Genomic DNA, 21,190 nt, shown 5'->3' on the forward strand with positions numbered 1-21,190 from the left:
CATCTCTACCTTTTAACTGGTGTATTTAGACCATTCACACTTAATGTGATTATTCATAATATTGGATTAAAATTATAATTTTGCTAGGTCTTTTTTATTTGATCCATCTGTTTCTTGTTTTTCTTTTACTCTTTTCTGCTTTCTCTTAACTGAGCAATTTTTATATTACTGTTGTATGTCGTCTTGAGTTATTACTATACCTCTTTAAAAAACTTTTTAGTGGTTGTCCTAGGGTTTAAAATAGAAATCTTAATGAGAATTTACATTTAGATAGTATCAGACCACTTCACATGTAGTGTAAGAACCTTACAATGATAAAATTCCAGCCTCCCATCCTTCCTATTAGCATACATTTTGTTTTTATGTGTTCTCTCAACGCACCACAATGCTACTATTTTTCTTTAGAAAAAAACTATCATATATAGCAATTAAAAATGAGGGGGGAAAGAATTTTATCTTATCTTCATTTCTCCCATTTCTAAGATTCTTCATTTCTTTGTGAAGATCCAGTTGGCAGCCTTGGTTCATTTTCTTCCTGATTGCTGGTAGTCGTTTATCACCCCTGGGGAGTAGGTATGCCAGCAATATATTCCCATAGTTCTTGTTTCTCCGAGACAGTCATTTTTTTAAAAAAATCCTTAATTTTAAAAGACATGTTCACTGGTATAGGATTCTGAATCGACACTTTTTCTTTCTTTCACGGTTATAGACACCCCTTCGCTGCCATCCAGTGCGCATGGCTTCTGAAGGGCATTCTGCTTTGATTCTTCCCTTTGCTTCTCTGCAGGGAATGTTATCTGTGTTTGTGCTCCGCTCGCCTTTGAGATTTAGAGATTATTCCCTCTTCCCCCCTTCAGTTTAAATGTGTTTCACAGATGGGCTTTGTGTTTGGTTTTGTTTGTTTGTTTTACCTTGTCCATGTAAGAAACATTCAACCCTGCAGAGGATGTTTTATGAGTTTATTTGAGCCAAACTGATAACAATTGCCAGGAAGCCAAATCTCAATGGATTGAGAAGGCTCCAGAGAATGGCAGTTTTGCACCTTGTTTTATATTCCAGAACAAAGGGGAAGGAGATATTGGTGAGGTCCTGAGCTGTAGAACTCCCCCCTCCACACACACACACACACACACACACACACACACACACACACACGTGCTTAGGAGCTCAGGAGCCCCCCTTAAATCTGGCTCCTCCCTGCCCTTTGGCCCTAGTACCAAGCGGCTCCTGAGAGGCAGATGGAGGTCTGGTACCTGGGCATTTGCATCCAGACCAAATGTAGCCTCTTTGCTTCTCTGTCTATGGTGTGGACCTGGCCTAGGCAGTGCCTAGAGCTTGTTATAACTCAGGCTCTGCTGCAGGTAAGGAGGGTACCTGGAATTCATTGGTGACAAATTAGGGAGGCAGAAGGAAGCAAATGGGGTGAGGGTGGGGGTGGGGGTATGTCTGAGCTTGGATAAAAGTAAAAGGAATAGACACTTCCTTTACATAGGTGGGTAAAGGATTTTAACAGTTAACAATTAACTTGATCATAACAATGAGGGGATTTGTGGTTTCCGCTCTGGTGGGTGGTTGTCCTTTGAGGGATGGGGTGGGGAAGGAAATTATGTTGATATTCCAAAGGTATGTTATCAATTTTGTTATCGTAGATTGGGGGGTGGGGGGGAGTGAGAGGGGAGAGCCGGGGCGGGAAGACAGCAGGCTCAGTTAAGGCAAAGGCAAAGGTTGACCTTTGTTAGAGAAAAACAGAAGCCTAGGACAGGACTACGCTCAGTTTTTAGTTACAAAGTTTTTGTTTTAGAACATAGTATGTGGTTGGTCTTTGAATTTGCCGCCACACAGGCCTCCCCTTAGCTTGTCAGGTTAGTTATGTGGCCCCTTTTTTGTCCACAACCTTTTGGGGCCGCGCATCTTGCTGTTCTTTGTGCTTCTTTGATCCATAGTTTGATGTCTGTCATTAATCTTGGGATTTTCAGCCTTTTTTCAAATATATCCTCTACCCCCACCCTCTCCTTCTCCTTCTGTGATTCCAGTGGTACGTGTCTTAGGCTATGAGATACTTAGGCTCTCTTGCGATGCACACCTCTGTTTTATTTCCATCCTTTTTTCTCTTTGTCTCCATTTGGATAATTTCTGTAGCACTGCTTTCAAATTCACTGAGTCTTTCCTTGGCTAAGGTGAGTTGCTAATGAGCCTATCCAAATCATTCTCTATCTCCTTTCCTCGGCTGCTCACCTTTAGCATTCCCATTTTGTACGCTCTCATGGTTTCCATCTCTTTTTTAAGGCAATCCATTATCCTAAGCAAAATACATTAAAAACAACCCAAGTCTTGCCCTAGTCAGTGTTGTTCAGTGGTTAGAGCATTCCCCCCTCGCCCCCCCAGACCAAAGGGTTTCGGGTTTGATCCCTGGTATAGGGCATGTACCTGGGTTGCATGCAGATTGATTCCAGATCCTGGTTGTAGCATGTGTGGGAGGCAACCAATCTATGTATCTCTCTCACATCTATATTTCTCTCTCTCTCTCTCTCTCTCTCTCTCTCTCTCTCTCTCTCTCTCTCTCTCTCTCTCTCTCTCCTTCTCCCTCTCCTTCTCCCTCTCCCTCTCCGTCTCTACAAATCAATGGGAAAAATATCCTTGGGTGAAGATTAACCAAAAAAATAAAAAGAAAAGTAAACAAGCCAAGTCTCATTATGGTGGGATCACTAGGCATGCTATTTCCCTGGCATGGAATATATGCGCAGCCATTTGGGTAAATGTATCTATAGAGACATGGAAAGAGCAACAACAGGTATTGTGTTAATAAAGCAAGTTTTGCCCTAGCCAGTTTGGCTCAGTGGATAGAGGGGCAGCCTGTGGCCTGAAGGGTCCCAGGGTTCGATTCTGGTCAAGGGCACGTCCCTCCTTGGTTCTAGGTTCGATCCCCAGCCCTGGTCAGGCCTTATGTGGGAGGCAACTAATGGATGTGTCTCTCTCACAAGGATGTTTCTCTCTGTGTGTTTCTTCCCCTCTCTTCCACTCTTTCTAAAAATCAATGGAAAAGTATCCTCGGTGAGAATTAACAACAAAAAGCAAGTTTTGAGGGGATACCTGTTATACTTTCAACAATAAATTTTTTTTAAAAAAGAGCAAGTTTTAGAACCATGAGCATGACCTCATGTGTCAATGTAAGAAGCATTCAACCATGTGAAGAATTTTTGTTGAGTTTATTGGGGCCAAACTGTTGACAATTGTCGGGAAGCCAGATTTTGCTCTAGAGAAAGGCAGTTGGTGATAAATTAGGGAAGTGGGAGAAAGCAAAGTGGGGAAACCTCTGAGATTGGATGAAAAGGTAAATGATAGACACCTACGCCTTTTACATAGACGGGGACAGGTAGCGAACAGTCAACAATTAACATGATAAAACAATGAGGGATTGATGGTCTCCGCCCTGGTGCACAGGTTGGGCCCAAGGGGTCTGGAAAAGGGGGAGTTGCCTGACCATTTTAAAGGAACGTAGATGCAAATGCCAATAGACTACTGGCTCAGTTAAGGTAAAGATTGACCTTTGTCTGGAAGATACCGGCCTAGGACAGGACTACCCACCCCGAACTGCTTTTAGTTAAAAGAGTTTTAATTTCAGACCCTCCTTTGTGGTTGCTCCGAGGTCTCTGAATTCGCAAGGCAGCCACGCTAGTCAGGTTTGGCACGTGACTCCTTTTCGTCCACACGTGTACACTTTTAACCTTTTTACAAACCAACTTTCTATGTTTCTGGAGTAACAGATACCTATAAAACGCATTTTATGAAAACCAGCGGAAGGATAATAACGGGACTCTGCTTGGCAGGAGCCTGGGATGCGGGGGCAGGACGAGTGGGAATTCAGCTTTATTGCTAACATTTGGACTTTTTTTTACACCGAGTTGTAATCATGTCAGTTGTAGATGTTTAAATGGCTCAGGCTTTGATTGGGGGTGAGGAAGAGTGGGGGAGGGGTGCACAAACTGCTGGAATATAAGGTGCCAGGCAGAGGGGGCTGGCGGTCATTACCCACAAATCTTCTGCCCTCAAGGGCTCATGCTGGGGAAGGGGCACTTTGATATACAGCCTGGCTCGGCTGTAGTATGCTTATCTCCTCCCTTCCTCCCTCCCTCCCTCCCTCCCTCCCTCCCTCCCTTCCTTCCTTCCTTCCTTCCTTCCTCCCTCCCTCCCTCCCTCCCTCCCTCCCTCCCTCCCTCCCTCCCTCCCTCCCTTCCTTTTGTTCACTGGTGAACAAAGCACAGAAGCAGCATGGAGGGGCCTGTGTAGGGGGAAGTGGGAAGCCCATAAGCAAATAAATGAGCAAATGAACAAATAAGGGAACAAGAATATTAAACAGCAGTGAGTGCTCTGCAGCAAAGTAAACTAGCTGGGTGGTAGCAAGTGCCGCGCTCCTGGTGAGACCGGGCCGTCGGAGCAAGCTCTGAGGACCACGGGCACTGCACACAGTGAGGGTGGGGGAACCGAGACCCAGGCCCACACTCCTCGTTGAGTGGGATCGGCACTGATGGGGTTGGAAATGTTTTAACACTGATCTGGAGTGTGAGCAGAGCCAGGCTGTGTGTGTGTTGGGTGTGTGTGTGAAGGGGGGGGGGTATTGGGGGTGTACATAGATGGGTGAGCAGGAATGGAGGGAGGCCCACTGATGAACTTGCCCACGGAAGGCTGTGACGTGGCCCCGATCAGGAAGGAAAGGGTCCCGGCCGTGCTGTTTGTGGAAAGCTGCCAGGCAGGCCGGAGGGGGTCCCCTGGACTTCCTGCCCCGGCCCACGGACGGCATAAACAGCCCGGTGTTTCCGTGGGTATTGACGCCGCTCGGTGTGGTCTCTGTGGGGACGAGGCCTTCCTGAGCAGTGGGGTGGCCCAGTCATTGGATGCCGCCTGGAGAATTCAGGGACGCCCCTCCTTCCTCCCCTCTGCCGCCGGTTGACTCACTGTGAGCATTTCCCTCAGCAGTGAAGGGAGGAAATGGCTCTGACATGAGCACAATGTTTGTTAGGAACCTTTGAAAATGTGGGAAGTGATGGGGGACAGACCAGAGCTCACCTGTGGTTCCGGCGCTCAGAGCAAACCACCTCTCCAGCCGGGCTCCGCCTTCCTCACAGGCATATCTCATCCCCTCACGTGCCTGCTGCTGGGCAAAGCTTTTCCACACAGATGTTTCTTATGCAATTAGATTTCTTCGTGGGCATCCAATATTCCATTCCGTGGACATCAAATCAGCCGCGTGCTGCTTCCGAACCCTGCTAGGACAAGTGCCTCCCTGCCCGGTGCGATTGCCTCGGCTGCTCAGAGGCTGGCATCCAGCTGAGCCACCAGCCAAGGGCAAGGCTGGGCAGGAAGGAGGGGTGGAGAGCCACAGACTCGTGCGGTCTCTCCCTCGGGATGTATTTTTGAGCGTCTACCAGAGGCAGGCATCACCCCAGGGGCTGCAGGTGCAAACACAGAACAGGTACAACACAGCTGGGTGGTGCTTGAGCACTTGGGAGGGAACCAGTGGTGCAGGCAGCGGGCAGGAAGGCCATCACGTTCATGAAGACCAGTACACACAAACTGTCCCTCCCATGTGGTAAATGTGCTGGGAAGAATAAACCAAGGCCCTGGAGTCAATGATGGGAGTGTGGGAGCCGTGTGTGTGTGGGGGGGGGGGGGGGGGGACAGGGAAGGGGGTGTCGACAGAGTCCAGCAGAGGCCAGAGTGTAGGCCATTGGATGGGACTCTGTCTCTTCATCCATGTGGCCAGGATATGATGAGGCCCAGTTGCACAGATTGGGGTGGACCAGGGGTCTTCAAACTATGGCCCGCGGGCCACATGCGGCCCGCAGAGGAGTCTGATCTGGCCCACCAGGTTTTTTGGGCAGTGAGCGCAGCCGAGGTGTTACAGTAGGAATTAGTAGTTCATATAGTCCGGCCCTCCAGCTCTCTGAGGGACCGTGATCTGGCCCCCACTTTAAAAAGTTTGAGGACGCCTGGGGTGGACCGTGTGACCAGTGGCTGAAGTATGGAATCAGATACACTTTTAAAAAATATATTTATATTTTACTGATTTTTTTACAGAGAGGAAGGGAGAGGGATAGAGAGTTAGAAACATTGATGAGAGGGAAACATTGACCAGCTGCCCCCTGCGCACCCCCCCTTCCCTTCCGGGGATGTGCCTGCAACCAAGGTACATGCCCTTGACTAGAATCAAACCGGGGACCTTTCAGTCTATAGATTGACTCTCTATCCACTGAGCCAAACCGGTTTCAGCCAGATACACTTTTGAATACACTGTGCTCCTCACAGCCAGCTCCATCCGCCATCGTGTCTTCCTCTCCTGGTGAGAAGTTACTTTTGTGGCCAGTGGCGAGTGCCCTGGTGCCGCAGGGAGAAGGGACAATCTGGGCAGAGGTCGCACGTCCTGTCCTTCCCATGCCCACGCTCATCTGGCCCTGAGACACCTTCCCGCCTGCCCCACCTCTCTCCCTTCACAAGTGCACAGCCCCCACCCAGGACCCACCGCCCATGGAGCAGGACTGCAGGGAATCCACTGTGGTTTGGGAAAACCCTACCGATTTAAAACAAAAGCAATTTTAAAACAAGCCCAGCATCGGGGGTGAGTGGACCGGGAGCCTCTGTTTCCAGCCACGGGGGCACCATCAGCCAAAGCTTTGGGCAGCACAAGTTGGTCACTGCTGAACCATGGTCTGTTTCACAGGCCAAGCTGGGGACAAGCCCCGCACCCTGTCATTTCTCCTGGGTAAAAGCATGTGAGACACGTAGTGTCAGAGGAAGCAGGAACTCAACAGAAGGAACGGATAAGACATGGGCTGGAGCCAGAATTCTGGCCCTTCTACCCCAGGACACCCCCCCCCCCCTCCCCGGGGCCTTTGCTCCTGACCCTCCCACCCTTGGCATCTGCACCTGCCTCCTCAGCCCAGTGGAGGCGCCCCCTGCTGCCCAGACTCGCTGTGGTCCCTTGGCACCCCTGGGACTTCTGAGCCCTTGGGATGAGTTGACAGTGTCCACCCTGCCCAAGGCAAAAGGGGGGCGGGGGGGTCTCTGTGGATGAGGGTGGCTCAGTGGATAGAGTGTCGGCCTGCGAACTGAAAGATCCCCGGTTCGACACACAGCAGGGTCAGCTGAAGGAGATGTGGGGTCTTCTGGTTCTACGTGCACACCTACATTTTCCACGTGATCCCTGTCCCTGTGGGCCACGGGGAGGAAGCAGCTGTCCTCTCCCATCCCGGGTTCCTCAGGCCCTCTAATAATCACACCCACATGAGACAGGCTATCGAGAGAAAACAACCAGCAGGCATATGTATGAGCCTATGGGGACCCCACATACAGGAGAGGTGCAGGGGCAGACAGGGGAAGTGAGGGGCATAGGACAGCCTGAGCTAAGGCACCTGGGGCTTCAGAGGGGAGGAGGGTCATTGTAGGATGATGATAAGAAGATCGGATATCCAGTCCTTCCTATGGATAAGATAGGCCCTCCCCTATAGATAGGCCCCAAAAGTTATTTCTGGTGATAACTCTTCTTATGGGTGAGGTCATCGACTTAAATTCTTCTAGATTGCTGGGATGGGGTTGTGGGGGTGCAGACATTTCTCTAGAGCCCAAAGGATCTGGGTTGTCTTTCACTCGTAATAATCCGCACACCACCACCCAGGCTCTTCTTGGGGGGACTCGTCCTGAACCCCTACAGTAAATCAAGGGAAAGATAGACTTCTCATAAGAACGAGATATGGGACAACGGCACGCACCCTCTTCCTCCTCCACCATTGCCTCCTCCTGCTGCTCCTGGGGCTGCTAGGTGGGCGCGGACCTCACTTCTCTTGTGAAGCACCAGCCGAGGAGACTCAAAGCCCAAGGAAGGAGTCAAGACCGAGAATAACGATCATATGAATTTGGAGATGGTGGGGCAGGGTGGTTCTAGGGTGCAATTTAAGATTCAGAGGCAGCCTGGCCGGTATGGCTCAGTGGTTGAGCATTGACCTATGATTCCGGTCAGGTACATGCTGGGTTGGGGGCTCGATCCCCAGTAGGGGGCGTGCAGGAGGCAGCCGATCAATGGTTCTCTTTCATCGTGGTCCTTTCTATCTCTCTCACTCTCTGAAGTCAATGCAAATCAATAAGAATATATTTTAAAAAATGAAGAGACATACTTCCTAGCAAACTAATGAAAGCCTATTGTGAACGACAGGGTTTGTCCACGAGGCAGATCAAATTCCGACTTTACGGGCAGCCAATCAACGAAACACTGTACAGTTGGACGTGGAGGGTGAAGGCACCAGTCACGTGTTCCAGCAGCAGGCAGGAGGGGTCAGCTAAGAAGGTAACCTGCTACCTGACCCCAGAACTCGGTTCCTACAGACCAAGAGGACATTCTCCGTGAGAACACCGCAATTTGGTTAAAACGCCATCTGACGGCTACAGTATAGCTTTCTCTATTCTCCTGTTTTCCCCTTCCCATTTCTTTATTGGAAATAGAGTAACTGATACGTGTGCACATGTGTTGATCGACATCAAACGGAGATGAGTGGGGAAAATCCTGGTTCTGTGGAAACCCCTTCTCTCTCCCTGCGTGGAAGCTCATTCATTCAGCTCTCATCTTTATACTCCAGTGCTTTAGTTTGCTCTCACTGTCTAACACAAGAACAACAACGTAAAAACCCTTGGACACCTTGTTTGCAGAATTTTAATGCTTTTCATTTATCATTGTAAAACCAAGAACAACTTTATAGCTTTTTGTACGTAGCTGTTACATGTAGGGCAATCTGTTTTGAAGAGAGAAATTACTCTAAAAAGAAATGAATCCTACACAGTTCTCCCTTCGAGTCAAGCGTCTTGTTTAAATAAACGTCTTCATGAGCGTTTCACAGTAAAAAGCCTTATTTTAGTACTTTTGTCGTGGATTGCACTTTTCATCACACGAGGGTCTTTGAAGCTAGCCTTCCCTGCAGTGCCCCTAAAGGTGGACTCACCTGCCCTGGGGCCTCCACCCCAGAGCCTGGAGTGGTGGTGATGAAGGGGGCGAGCTGGAGAGAGGTGATGACTCCGGGTCGAGGCGGGGAGGACAGGAGGGACACTGGGGAGGTACTGGATCCCAGGCCCCACGTGCCCTGCCCTCCCCCTGCCAGCCAGTCCCTCCCAGAGCTGCAGATCAGCCAGTCTCGCCTGCAGAGGCAAGTTTAAGGATGGGTGGGGTGGGGTGGCAGCAGGATGGGCCTGAGGCAGGCGAGAGGGAAGAGACCGAAGAGCTCCCGCCCATCAGATTTCTCCCCCGCAGCAGGGCTCAGGCCATGGACAGATGGACTGATGGTCAGGCAGGTGGGCAGGAACCACTCCAAGGAGTGCCAACCACACGCGTGAACACACCCCACACACGTGCATGTTACAAGAAACGTACCAAACACAGGCACAGACAAGCACCCACAGATTCACCCACCCCATCAGAAACAGATGCTCCCCCCCACACAGGGGCCCCCACGCTTCCCCTCCATCCATACAAAAAACAAAAGTTTTGCAAAAAAGTGTGCTCATCCTTGGCTCTATGAAATTCTCTTCAGTTTTTAAAAAACGAGGGTGACCTCCGAGTTAATTTCTCTGCCCACCCCATACCCTTGTCATGCAACCTAGAGAAAGAGCCCAGGTCCAGGACGGTGGTGGGGGTGTGGGGCAGGTGGGCAGGCTGGGCCTGGGTGGTGAAGGGGGACGATGGGCTGCAGGGAAGCCAGGCAGGCGTCTCGGTGGCAGTGTGGAGAGCAGGGGCGGGAGGAGGTGCTGAGGGCATATGTCAAGTGGTGGTGGAGGGGCAATGGGAAAGTCTGCCTCTCGAGGGCACATGGCTGGGGCCTTGCCAGGGACAAGGTCTCTAGGCTGGTTGAGAAATGAAGTCCGGGATTGTCCAGCAGGATGTGCTGGGGGTGGGGGCACAAGAGAGGTGCAGAGAGCCTCAGTGGGTGGGGGAGGCTGTTGGGGGGTCAGGGACAGAGGCTTTTGGGGGGTCCAGGCAGGAGATGACTGGGCCAGGAAGGGCAGTGGGGGCGGAGCAGAGCTTTTAGGAGTGACCTAGTGGGTTTCACAGAAAGTTATTAGCCAAGATGATGGTGCTGGGGCCTCTGTTTCCTGCAAGGCGTGGGACGAGGTCCAGGACAAGGCGAGGTGGTGTAAGAGGTCGGGTATGAGGGGCTCTCTGAGGAGAGGCCTTCTGGGTGGGTGTGAGGACAGGATCCCACGCACAGCTGCCCGGAAGACGGAGCAATGAAAACCAAGTGGACGTCACTGGGGGTGGGAGGCTGTGGTGAGGGGCAGCTGGACCATCGGGAGCGGGAGGGGCCCAGGCCCTGGGGGCAGGAGCGCATGGGTGGAGTGGGCTGGCCTTCTCAGCCACCCTCCGGGGTCCTGCCCTCTGTAACGCGGGGTGGGACCCAGCGGGAGTCGGGGCCGGTGCTGTGGGGACCGCCACCTGAAGCCTCGTGGAGCACAGGGGCATCGTGGGCGGCCGCAGCAGGTGGCGGGGGGCGCAGCGTGGGGGGCCTGCCCAGGCGGAGAGGCCGGAGCCACTACCTCGCGGCTAATGCGCTCAGAGGCTGGGCAGGGGCCCAGCTTCTTCCCCTCCATCCATTGTCCCCCCGCGATAAACGCTTTTGTTCCAATGCCCCGTCTTCCCGCTGCCCCGCCGGACCCAGGGCCCGAGGAAGACTCCTCTGGGGGCCGCGACAGACACCTTCCCGGAGAAAAACGGGGCCGGTGGCGTCCGTCCAGACCTCGCCCCGGGCCGGGAGCCCGGATCCCACGTGCGCCCCGCGCTGGGGCGGGACCGGCTCTCTCCGGGGGCGGGGGCGCGGGGGACCGCGCTCGCTGGGTGGGGCAGGGCGGTGGGGAGAAAGCACCCCAGGCTGCTGCGCCGGGTGCCAGGACCCGAGGGGGCGGCCGGTCACCTCTCCAAGCCAGGGGTCTGGCCAACCGCCCCTTCCCAGCCCCGGCTCAACCCAGCCCACCACCTCCGGGCTCAGCCCGAAGTCCCGGCCCAGCTTCCCCGCCTCCCCGCCCCGCCCCGCCCCGCCCCCGGCCGGGCCCGGCCCCGCCCCGCCCTGTCCGCCCCGGTGCGGCCGGAGCGAGGGCCTAGCGGGCGCACCGCCGCGGAGGGTGCAGGAGCCGCGGAGCAGACGGCCGGCCGCAGAGCATGGCGCCGAGGTGCGGGGCGCGGGGCCGCGCGGCGGGCGGGGGCGGGATTGCACGGCGGCCAGCGGGCGGGGGCCGCGGGCGGAGGACTAACCTGTGGCATGCCGCCCGCAGGTGGCCCGGGCTGGGGCCGCTCCGGCGATGCCTCCTGGACGCGCTCCCGCTTCTGGCCCTGCTGCTCCGGGCGCGCGCGGCCTCGGCGGAGCCAGGTAAGCCGGGCGGGGGGCGGAGCGGGGAAACCCCAGGCCTCCCGCGGCCCCGCGCTGGGTGCGGGTCTGCGGCGGGGCCGGCCTCCTCCCCGCCGGCCCGTCTCGGGTTTGGTCCCGGGAGGCGGCCCCGGCTCTGCCCACGCGCGCTGGTGGCCCGTGGGCGGCAGGCGGGGGAACGCGGGGTGGGGCCGCGGCGCTGGGTTCCGAGTGCCCCGCGCTGGCCATTCATTCTTTGGCTACAGGGGTTCGCGCCACCCCCGCCCCCAGGACCCAGGGAGTGTGGGCTGGGGTGGTGCGGGCCCCCTCCACGCCGTGAGTCCTGCGGCACCAAACTTGGTGACCGAACTTGGGCCACTCCGCCGGGAAGTTGGTGCCCTGGGCGGTCCGTTCTGCCGGCCGAGGCCACCGGGGGGCCGGGGCCGCGGGGACAGTTGTTCCACTCGCGGTGGCTCCGGAGGCGTCCGCGCATCCACCGCCCGGGGATGGGGGGGCCCGTGTCACCGTCCCGGGCTCCGGCCCCTTCCAGCTCCGGAGCGGCCTCCGTGGGTTGCGCCTCCGGGCTCCGGGGGTGACCGACCGCGCGCGCCCCGGGGCTGGCAGGTCTCCTGGGAAGACCGTGCGGTTTGGAGCGAAACCACTTCGTTTCCAACCTGTGGAGGCAACAACTGCCCGGGGTCCCCGGGTCGGCCTTTGTGCGTCGCAGGGGCCGCCCGGCTTGGGTCCCGCGGTGGCCGTGGTGTCGGGTTGCGAGCGGCCCCCTTTGATGCGGCGGAGCCTCCGGAGAACAATGCGCGGAGGCCCGTTGTTCGGCGGCGCTGCCGCCTTTCCCGCGTGCGCCGCGCGCCGTGCCCAGGGCGCTGCTCCGCTCCTGGCGCGGACGCTCCCGCGGCCACCAGCTCCTGGGACCCGGGTCCCGGCCACGTGGCTGCCGGGCCCTCTTCCCGACACGCCCAGCCACGGCCCGGGAGGCTGCGGTGCTGCGGGAGTGGAGGGATGCCGGACCCCAGGGGAGCCCCCGCCCCGGGGACTCCTGTGTGGCCACCGGTGGACTAGGATGCTGTGCGGAGACGGTCAGCCCTCTCCTCCTGGCTCCATGGAAAACTGCAGACTGTTAACTGGTCGCCGCCGAAGCAGCACACCTGCTTGCCAAAGCTTTTGAGGGAGGAGGCACCTGATTGGAGGAGGGAAGTCATTCTGGGGAGAGAAAAAAATAATATAATTTGTTAAGTTGTGTCCAACCGGTTTAGGTTCAGCAGCAGGGCAGACCTTTTTAAAGAGTATGTTGTAAACATCTTCCAAAAGCACCTGCTCGTGGGTAGCATGTAATTTATTGACTCCAGGAGGGAATTGGGGACGTTTGACCTTTCGTGATTGAGTTCCTACTGACCCTCAGGGCCACTTGGGGGAAGGGGAGGGGGTGATAGTCATGGCGTCAGGGGCCTTCCCGTCAGCTTACCAAGGACAAGGACACCCACAGGCCCAGACTCCTGCTGCTGGAGCAGGAATGTGTAAGCCTAAGCCCTCATGTAGAAGCAGGTAACAGGGAGAAAAGTGAAGACGCTGGAGGTTCGAAAATGGTGTGCGTCTGGCCTGTCCCAGCCCCAGGGCCGCAGTGGATTTACTGCAGAAAGGAGGGAGGAAGGCTGATGGATGCGGCTCTTTCTGAACCTGGAGGTTAAAGCCGGAAGCAGGCTGGGCAGGGGGCTGGGGGCTGCCCATCCCCCACCCGCCCCTTCTGGCAGGGAGGACACGGGTTCCATACCCAGCTGGGACTGAGTCCCCTGGAATTGGGATGGTAATTGCCTTCTGCGGGTGTCCTCAAAGAAGAACTAACCTGTGTGCCATCCTCACTTAGCAGGGGCTCAGTTTGTTCTAGAAACCCTTAAAAATCATCCTAGGCCCCGTTTTCAGATTTGCACTTTTTTTTTTTTTCTGACCAAAAAGGATGCACTTCTCCATGTTTCTGTCTTACACTTGACAAAAAAAAAAAAAAAAGTCTTGCTGTTTTGTGCAAGGATTGGTTCCGTGATTCTGATGCTCTGGAGGGGCATTTTGTGCATTTCCCCCACGAGGAAGCCTGGCAGAGCAGGGGCTGAGCAGCGTTGATGACTCTGGAGGTTCACTGTTGACACACACACACACACACACACACACACACACACACATATGCACACGCACACCTTTGCAGCTGGAAGTGTGTGGACTCACCGGTACTAAAATGGCCTTGGCCCCTGGGAGGTGTTCGTGAGTCAGAGTGAAGCCTGAGACAGAGGTCTCTCCCACGTGGGACCTCAGCATCAGGCTCTGCCAGCTCCCCCTCCTCTCCCCCACCCCCTATTACTTGGGGGAGCTTCGGAATTGGGCTCCTAAGACACAGCCAAGCTCTGATGGCCCCGTGTTGGTGGCATCGGTCATCGTGCACCGAGGCTGGTGGGAAAGAGGGTTAGTCCCAGGCTGGCGTGTTTCTAGGTAAAGCTGTCACCAGAGCTCACCGGCTGGGGAGTCTTCAGGGTTCAGGTGTGGGACCTCTAAGATAGTTTTGAATTTCAGCAGAACTTGTTTTTCCAGGTACTCCTGTTTTCCTTCAAAAGAAGGAGAGGGAGGAAAGTCCTGAGCAAGGAAACCTAGAAGGAGCAAAACCGACTCCATCTAGAAACTGACTCCAAACAGAGTGCACGTGGGACTCTGGGAGAGCCCTGCCCCACCTGCCTTCGCTTTGCTTTGCCTTAGAAAATACACATGTGCACGCACACAAATGTGCACGCACACGTGTGCACATGTGCACACGCAAGCGCACACACACAAGCCTTCACACAGAAATGTACACGCACACGTGTGTGCACACGCCTGGCTCTCTCTTCATGCAGACTGTTGAAAGGCGTGGCTTCTGGGCCCCTGGGAGAGCAGGAGGGGTGTCAGTCCCGCTCTGGTGTGCCCCAGAACAGCTCCAGGCTGCAGCCTATGAGCAGCACAGGGAGAGGAGTCCCTGTGATGCCCACGACTCAGCTGTCCGTCCAGAGTTGGGTGGCCCAGCTGCTTCTCAGGATGGCGCTGCCCACCCAGCACCAAAGGGCGCTCTGTCAGGCTCTCCATGCTGCTGAGGTCAGGGTGCACCGGGCCCTGCAAGTCTTGGCATTGGGGCATGTGTCAGAGACCCTCGTCCACCCTGATACTTTCTCCAGGGGGCAGTGAAGGAAATAAGGCAGTGAGCAATTCCATCCCGCATGGCATCGGGGCTAACAGGAAGCTGAGGGGTGGCATCCAGGATGGCAGCTCTGATGAAGGTATGGCTGGAGCAAGCTGGCCTCATGGCAGCCCTGACCGACGAGCAGCCCCCAGGCCAGGTCTGCCTCCGTGACCCCTCCCGCAAGGCCCACCTGCAGGAGTGACCCCCTCTCTCTGAGGAGGCTCCTGGTTAGCTGCTCGCTGTGGGGACCAGATGCTGCCCGGCGACAGCCCCTCCCACCAGCACACAGCTGGCTAAGCAGCAGCTGTCCGTGCTTCAGGCAGCAGCCTGGTTGAAAGTGGGCATCACAGGACCTGACACGTAAAACTCCTTGAAATTTGATGCTGCTTGTGGGGAGGGGGATACAATACTGAAAAAACTAAGACATGTTTGGCGTTTTTATAACATTATTAATTTTGACACGTTTGACAACGGTGGCCCAGATAGACAATGAGAACCAACAGGAGAGGTACCCGTGCTCGCCACAGAAGCTGCCTGGCCAGGTCACATGGCTCTCTGGACCCTAGGCCTGCTGTAGCAGATAGTTTAGGTCTGGGGCCAGCCTTCTGCCAGATGCCACAGGGCCCCGGCCCCTTCCTGCTCCGCTTCAGTTCAGGAAGGAGCCAGCATTTCAGCGCAGGTCTGGATCCCCCTGCGGCAGCCTGGGGCAACCTGTGCCTGACCCTGCTCCGACGCTATTTGGGGCTCCTTACCCCCACCCCACCTGCCCCCGTGAGCAGCACGCAGTCGCTTTATAAAGCCACACAGTGTGTCTAATATGGGGGCATTATATATTTTTTTCTTTTAAAAAAAATATATATATTTTATTGATTTTTTACTGAGAGGAAGAAAGAGGGATAGAGAGTTAGAAACATCGATGAGAGGGAAACATCGATTAGTTGCCTCTTGCACACCCCCTACTGGGGATGTGCCCGCAACCAAGGTACATGCCCTTGACTGGAATCGAACCTGGGACCTTTCAGTCCGCACACCAAAGCTCTATCCACTGAGCCAAACCGGTTTTGGCCATGTGCATTATATTTTACACCACACGTCGTGTCTCCATACACCAGGTGGTGTGTCTCAAAGCGCCGGGAAGCCCCCCGTGGGCAGGGTGCCTTTCTGTCCTCCCCAGCACTGCCCAGTGCTGGCAAAGGGAGGGAGAGGGATGCTGGCTGGCCGATGGCATACCTAATACTTTAGATTGGCGGTCCGAGCCGCTGCGGGACGGCTGTCAGAAGGAGCTTTTGATCACGGATGCGCTGAGTCAGATTCAATTTGGAGGCTGCAGGGCAGAGTGTCTGCTCCACCCGCTGCGCCTGCAGGAGCGTGTCCTGCCTGGCGGCTCCTCCGGCACAGGCAGGCCCGAGCACGGCCTTTCTGGCTGGCCCCAGTGAGAGCCCAGGAAGGAGAGCCTGTGAGCAGGCCCGCTCATCCTTCTGGAATTCCACGCTGGCTGCGAGGGTCACTCCTGGGCTGGTCTGTAATGAGGCTGGACAGGGCAGGGGCCCCCAGGGCTGGGCTGGAGTGACTGGTGGGGCTCTGGCCACCTTTGGTGTTGGGAAGACCAGGAGGCATGGTGGTGGGCATGAGCCATGTTAGGTCCAGTTGGCCCAGATCCTGGCTGTGGGTCACGGTGGACCTTTCTCGGGTGTTTCCTGGGGAGGGACGTCAGACCGGAGCCAAAGGCTGGGAACCAGGCTGGGGACCGGGCCTGTGTGACGAACACGCTCAGCGATGGGTCTCAGTGGCAGGGCCTGGGTCTGAGCTGCAGACACCCTGTGCTGTTGGTGGGTTGATTGACTGCTTTGGGTAGAGCCTGGACTGAAAGTCTGCCATTTATTTAAATTTTTATTCTTTCAGTGTTTCCTTTCTTTTGGTCTACAGTACTCACGTTTACATTTTGCACTGCTCCTTTGAGTAGATTCAGACACGGTTGAGACCACGCCAGGCACGGGCAGCGGAGTCTCCTGTCTGCAGAGGACCTGCTAGCATGGCCGTTCTCTGACGGTGAGAGGCGCCCCTCTGTTTTGGAGTGACGGGAGCTGGTGTGAGAGCAGTGCTGGGAGGGCACATCTCAGTCTCCGTTAACCGCGTCGGGGTGCCCGCCATCCGAAGTGAGCGCCTAGCCCATTTGGCTGAGTGGCTAGAGTAGGGGTGTCGAACTCAATCAGAGAAGGGACCAAAATCTAAAATCCAGCCTAAATCGCGGGCCGAATGGTTTACTGAACAGTCATAAACTGTCATTGTGATGGAAACGCAGCGGAGTGCAGTGATGACAGCGCGGTGCGGGCCACATTGCAAGGCCTGGCGGGACGGATTTGGCCCGCGGGCCTTGTGTTTGACACATGTGGGCTAGAGTGTTGATATGTAGACTCAAGGGTCCCGGGTTCGATCCCCAGTAGGGGACGTGCAGGAGGCAGCCAATCAGTGATTTTCTCTCAGCGTTGATGTTTCTCTCTCTCCCTCTGCCCTCCTCTCCCTTCCTTTCTGAAATCAATAAAATATATATTTAAAAAAGAAGAAGAAGATTGCTCCTGGGAGCAGCAGCTGGGAAGTGCAGCTGGTTCAGCTGCTTGGCGGCTGGAGGCAGAATGGCCTCTGCCAGGCCCGGAATCCATACGCCTCTCGGCCGCAGGGTGAAGGGAGAGCTTTCTCCACGCGAACATTTAGACACCAGGGCATTGCACGTTGGGAGAAATCAGGTGGTTCATGGGGATGCTGCTGCTTTGACCCTGTGCTGTGTGTGTATGTTCTGGGGGGGGGGGGGGGTCATGCAGGTATGAGACGATAGGGTGTGACACCCCAGGACCCTCAACAGACCAACCAGCCAGCGGAGACCCAGCCCCCCAGGGGGCCTGGTGCAAGGCGGGCTTAGGAGAGGAGGGAGACCATCTGAGGCTGTCTCCTCTGAGGTCCCTTTGCCTCTTAACCCCATGGAGGCAATGCCTGTGACCTCTTCCAAGCCAGGGCTGAAGCGGGCCGGTGTCGGGCCAGCATTACGGGAAGGCCTTCCCATCCGCTCCTGGCTGGTCCAGGGCTGGGACCTGAGGTGAGGCCTGGCTGGTTTCCCTGCTGGTCCCATAGGGTGAGTCCAGTCGTGTAACCGCTTTGTCTCTCTGGCCGTCGGCCTGTTGCCTGAGTGCATGATTGTGCAAGGTGCCCTGCCACCCCAAAGAACAGGAGGAGACCACCGAGTACCCCCGGGGGGGGGGGGGGCTCGCATGAGCGAGGGATGAGGAAGGCGGTGCAGATGGATTCCTGCCGGGCGGGCAAAGTATGTTCATGGTGGGGTCTGGGTTTCCTTGAGTGCTCTGAGTCCTCCTGTTCCTAACCTCGGGAGCCCCCGTAGCCAGCGTTGGGGCTGAGTGTGGGGGGCTGTGGATGGGGACTTCAGGGACACCCCTCTAGTTGGCCATGTTAATTTAAGCTTGGCTTTCCCTGATCTGGGCGCTATCACTCTGAACATCTTGCTGATTGGACAGGTGGAGAACACTCTTTAAAGTGTTTTATTTTGTGTTTTCACTCATTAGTGAGGGTGGTGTTCTAAGGCAGTGGTCGGCAAACTCATTAGTCCACAGAGCCAAATATCAACAGAACAATGATTGAAATTTCTTTTTCAAATTAAACTTCTAACACCACTTCTTCAAAATAGACTCGCCCAGGCCGTGGTATTTTGTGGAAGAGCCACATTCGAAGAGCCACAAAGAGCTGCATGTCGCTGTGAGCCACAGTTTGCCGACCACGGTTCCGATGTATTCACTGGTCATTGAGGTTCTCCCTGGCCCTCATGTCCACTCTGGGTCTTTCCTCGAGGATTTCCGTCTGCTCGTGGTGTCATCTCTGCAGGGGCAGGTTTTGCATATTTTTCGAGTTTGCGAGCAGCCTTCCACAGGGGATGTGGTACTTCCTAAAGCATTAGAATTGTTTTGTTTGTTTTTTTCTCTTTAACCTTTATGGCCTGCCTCTTTAGCGGGGACACACGGGTGATGAGCATGGCTCAGTGACCACGGCTGGGCTTGCTGAGTTGCAGGGATGTTGAGGGATGGTGAGGATTCTGTGAGCGAAGGTATGCAAGGCTGGTGAGCAGTGATTGGGGGGGAGAGGCACACACTATATGTCAGCTGTGATCTTTTTATTTTTTAAATGTGTTTTTATTGATTTTACTTTTTATTCTTTTTAAATATTTTTTATTGATTTTTTTAGAGAGAGGAAGGAGAGGAATAGAGAGCTAGAAACATTGATGAGAGAGTAACATCGACCAGCTGCCTCCTGCACACCCCACCAGGGATGTGCCCACAACCAAGGTACATGCCCTTGACCGGAATCAAACCTGGGACCCTTCAGTCCTCAGACAGACGCTCTATCCACTAAGCCAAACCGGTTTCGGCTGTTTTTATTGATTTTAAAAGGAGAGAAATGGAGAGGGAGAGATAGAAACATCGATGAGAGAGGAGCATCAGTGGCTGCCTCCTGCACACCCCCGCCTGGGGATTGAGCCCAAAACCCTGTCTCTGCTCTGTGGATGGGGAGGATGGTGGTTCCTCCCAGGCTTAACAGAGGGACCCCACACGGCATGTTGGCTTCCTGGGATGTGGCTTTCCGGGGTGCATCCTGCCACCCCTCACCGGGCTCTGCGGACACACGATGGGGAAGGCTCTCACCCAGCCATCAGGGCAGGGCCTGTGTGCGCTGTGAGCTGGAAATGGGTTCACGTGACCAGCACATGGCTGTGGGCTGTGCCCGCTGAGACCGTCGAATATGGGACGGAGCCCCCTGGCTCCGGTCACCGAGTCCTCCAGATGTTCTGGGCCACGCCCGCCCCACACACTGCCGGATCCAGGGAGCGCACACCTGCCCCTGCTTGTTGGGTCTGGTTACTGGGCTGCTGTGCTTTTACACATAAAATCTCCCGCTGAGATTCCACGAGGCTGTCAGGAGACACCTGAGAAGTCGGGCCTCTTGTCCTCCCTGACTGGGTAGGGAGCCGTCCGGCACACAGGTTTGTTCGTGGCCTGTGGTTTGTGAATCCGGACGGAGCCTGATGTGCCGGCAGGGACAGCTCAGAGGACAGCCTTCGGCGTCCTTCCTGTCACCTGCCCTATCGGCTTCCAACCAGAAAGAAGGGAAGGTGCCATTAATTCCTCCCTGCGGGGTCCTCGCCATCTCTCCCTGGGTGTCCACGCGGCTGCCTCTCCTCCACGGCCCCCAGGCTCCATCCCCAGGGGCCCCTGGCTCAGACACCTTTCTCCCCTCACGTGCATTCTCAGGGTTTTAAAAAGGCAGGTTTGTCTTGGCTGGTGCCGCTCAGTGGTTAGAGCACCGGATTGTGCCCTGAAGGGTTGAGTGTTTGATTCCTGGTTTCACAACCCCCCACACACCTGTGATTGGGGCATGTGTGGAGACAACCAATCAATGTGTCCCATTGATGTTTGTTTCTCTCTCTCTTCCCCCTCCCCCCTCCCCCCTCCCTTTTATTCTCTCTGAAAAGCATTGGAAAAAATATCCTCAGGTGAGGGTTAACAACAACAACAACAAACACAAAAAAGGCAGGTTCCCCAGAGCTCTCCTAGGACCGCCTGAAGGGGCTCTGGTCCAGGCAGGCAGGTGTCCAGTGGAGCCGACCCATCAGTGGAGCTGGGAGAGGCTTTTTCTAAAATGATAACTATTTCAGCTAAACAGCCTTTTGTCACCCCTAGCCGGGGCCACAGTGAGCTTGGAGGAGGGGGGAGGCTTGAACCAGGGAGGGAGGTGGTTGGACTGAGAGCGATGCGTGGACCCAGCCGGTGGAGATGACAGTGCTGACTGTCAATGAGGCCCCGGGTGTGGGGCTGTCCTGGGACTCGGGGCCTGCGGGCCTCCGTAGGGCGGCCTGAGTGTTATCCTCTGCAAGGTCAGACAGGGACCCGCCCTTCTGGTTTTGGAGAATTAGACAAATGGCACAAAAGCAGGTTCCCACAAAGTACCAAATGGCCGAGGCCCAGGAAGAGTTTATGAAGCAAAGCTGACCGGTGTGCAGGGCGTGAGGGGGTGGGTGCTGTGAGCCCTCGGCCAGTGGGTGCTGCGATGGCCTTCGGTTGTCTGCGTGGTGAGTGGGGACGGGGCGCCAGGCTGGCTTACTTAGGAAGATGGCTGTGCTCCTGAGGCTTTTTAAGTTACATCTGTCCTTTGCCTCCATAGATGGGACATTTTAACCTGCTTTGGGGGCTCGTGCCTTTAGCAGAAGCAGAGGGCATCCCGGCGAGGGGGCAGGAGCTCAGCTTGGTCCTGTGAGCAAAGATGGCAGCACAGTGCAGGGTCTGTGTGTGTGTGTGTGTGTGGGGGGGTGATGGGGAGACTGGCAGTTGCCCAGGGGCTTTCTGGGTACAGGTAGCTCTTATTCCTATCCCCCACTTCCTGGACCCGTCTTGGGTCAGCAGCACCAGGGCTGGCCCGGCAGGACAGGCCAGAGGACTGGGGCCATGGGGACCTGGGCCCTTTGTGAACTAGGCCTGAGGGGCCTGAAGGGCCTTGGGGAGGGCAGATGTGAAGCTCCCCCTCAGGGTCTTGGGGTGGGGGTGCCACAGGG

General features: G+C 55.6%; 1 protein-coding gene and 1 pseudogene across 1 annotated transcript in view; both read left to right on the forward strand.

Moving 5' to 3' along the window:
* The first annotated feature begins 3,335 nt into the window (after window positions 1–3,335).
* Window positions 3,336–8,331, forward strand: LOC118724905 (annotated as a pseudogene).
* Window positions 8,332–11,084: 2,753 nt separating this feature from the next.
* Window positions 11,085–21,190, forward strand: part of COL18A1 (collagen type XVIII alpha 1 chain) — a 76,987-nt gene continuing 66,881 nt past the window's right edge. The window contains exons 1-2 of the mRNA XM_036444084.2: window positions 11,085–11,199; window positions 11,302–11,396. Of these exons, the coding sequence (XP_036299977.1) occupies window positions 11,189–11,199; window positions 11,302–11,396 (106 nt within the window). The 5' untranslated portion in view covers window positions 11,085–11,188. The remainder of the gene's footprint in view (window positions 11,200–11,301; window positions 11,397–21,190) is intronic.

Source organism: Pipistrellus kuhlii, unplaced genomic scaffold (assembly GCF_014108245.1).
Source record: "Pipistrellus kuhlii isolate mPipKuh1 unplaced genomic scaffold, mPipKuh1.p scaffold_m20_p_2, whole genome shotgun sequence".
Classification (NCBI taxonomy): Eukaryota; Metazoa; Chordata; class Mammalia; order Chiroptera; family Vespertilionidae; genus Pipistrellus; species Pipistrellus kuhlii.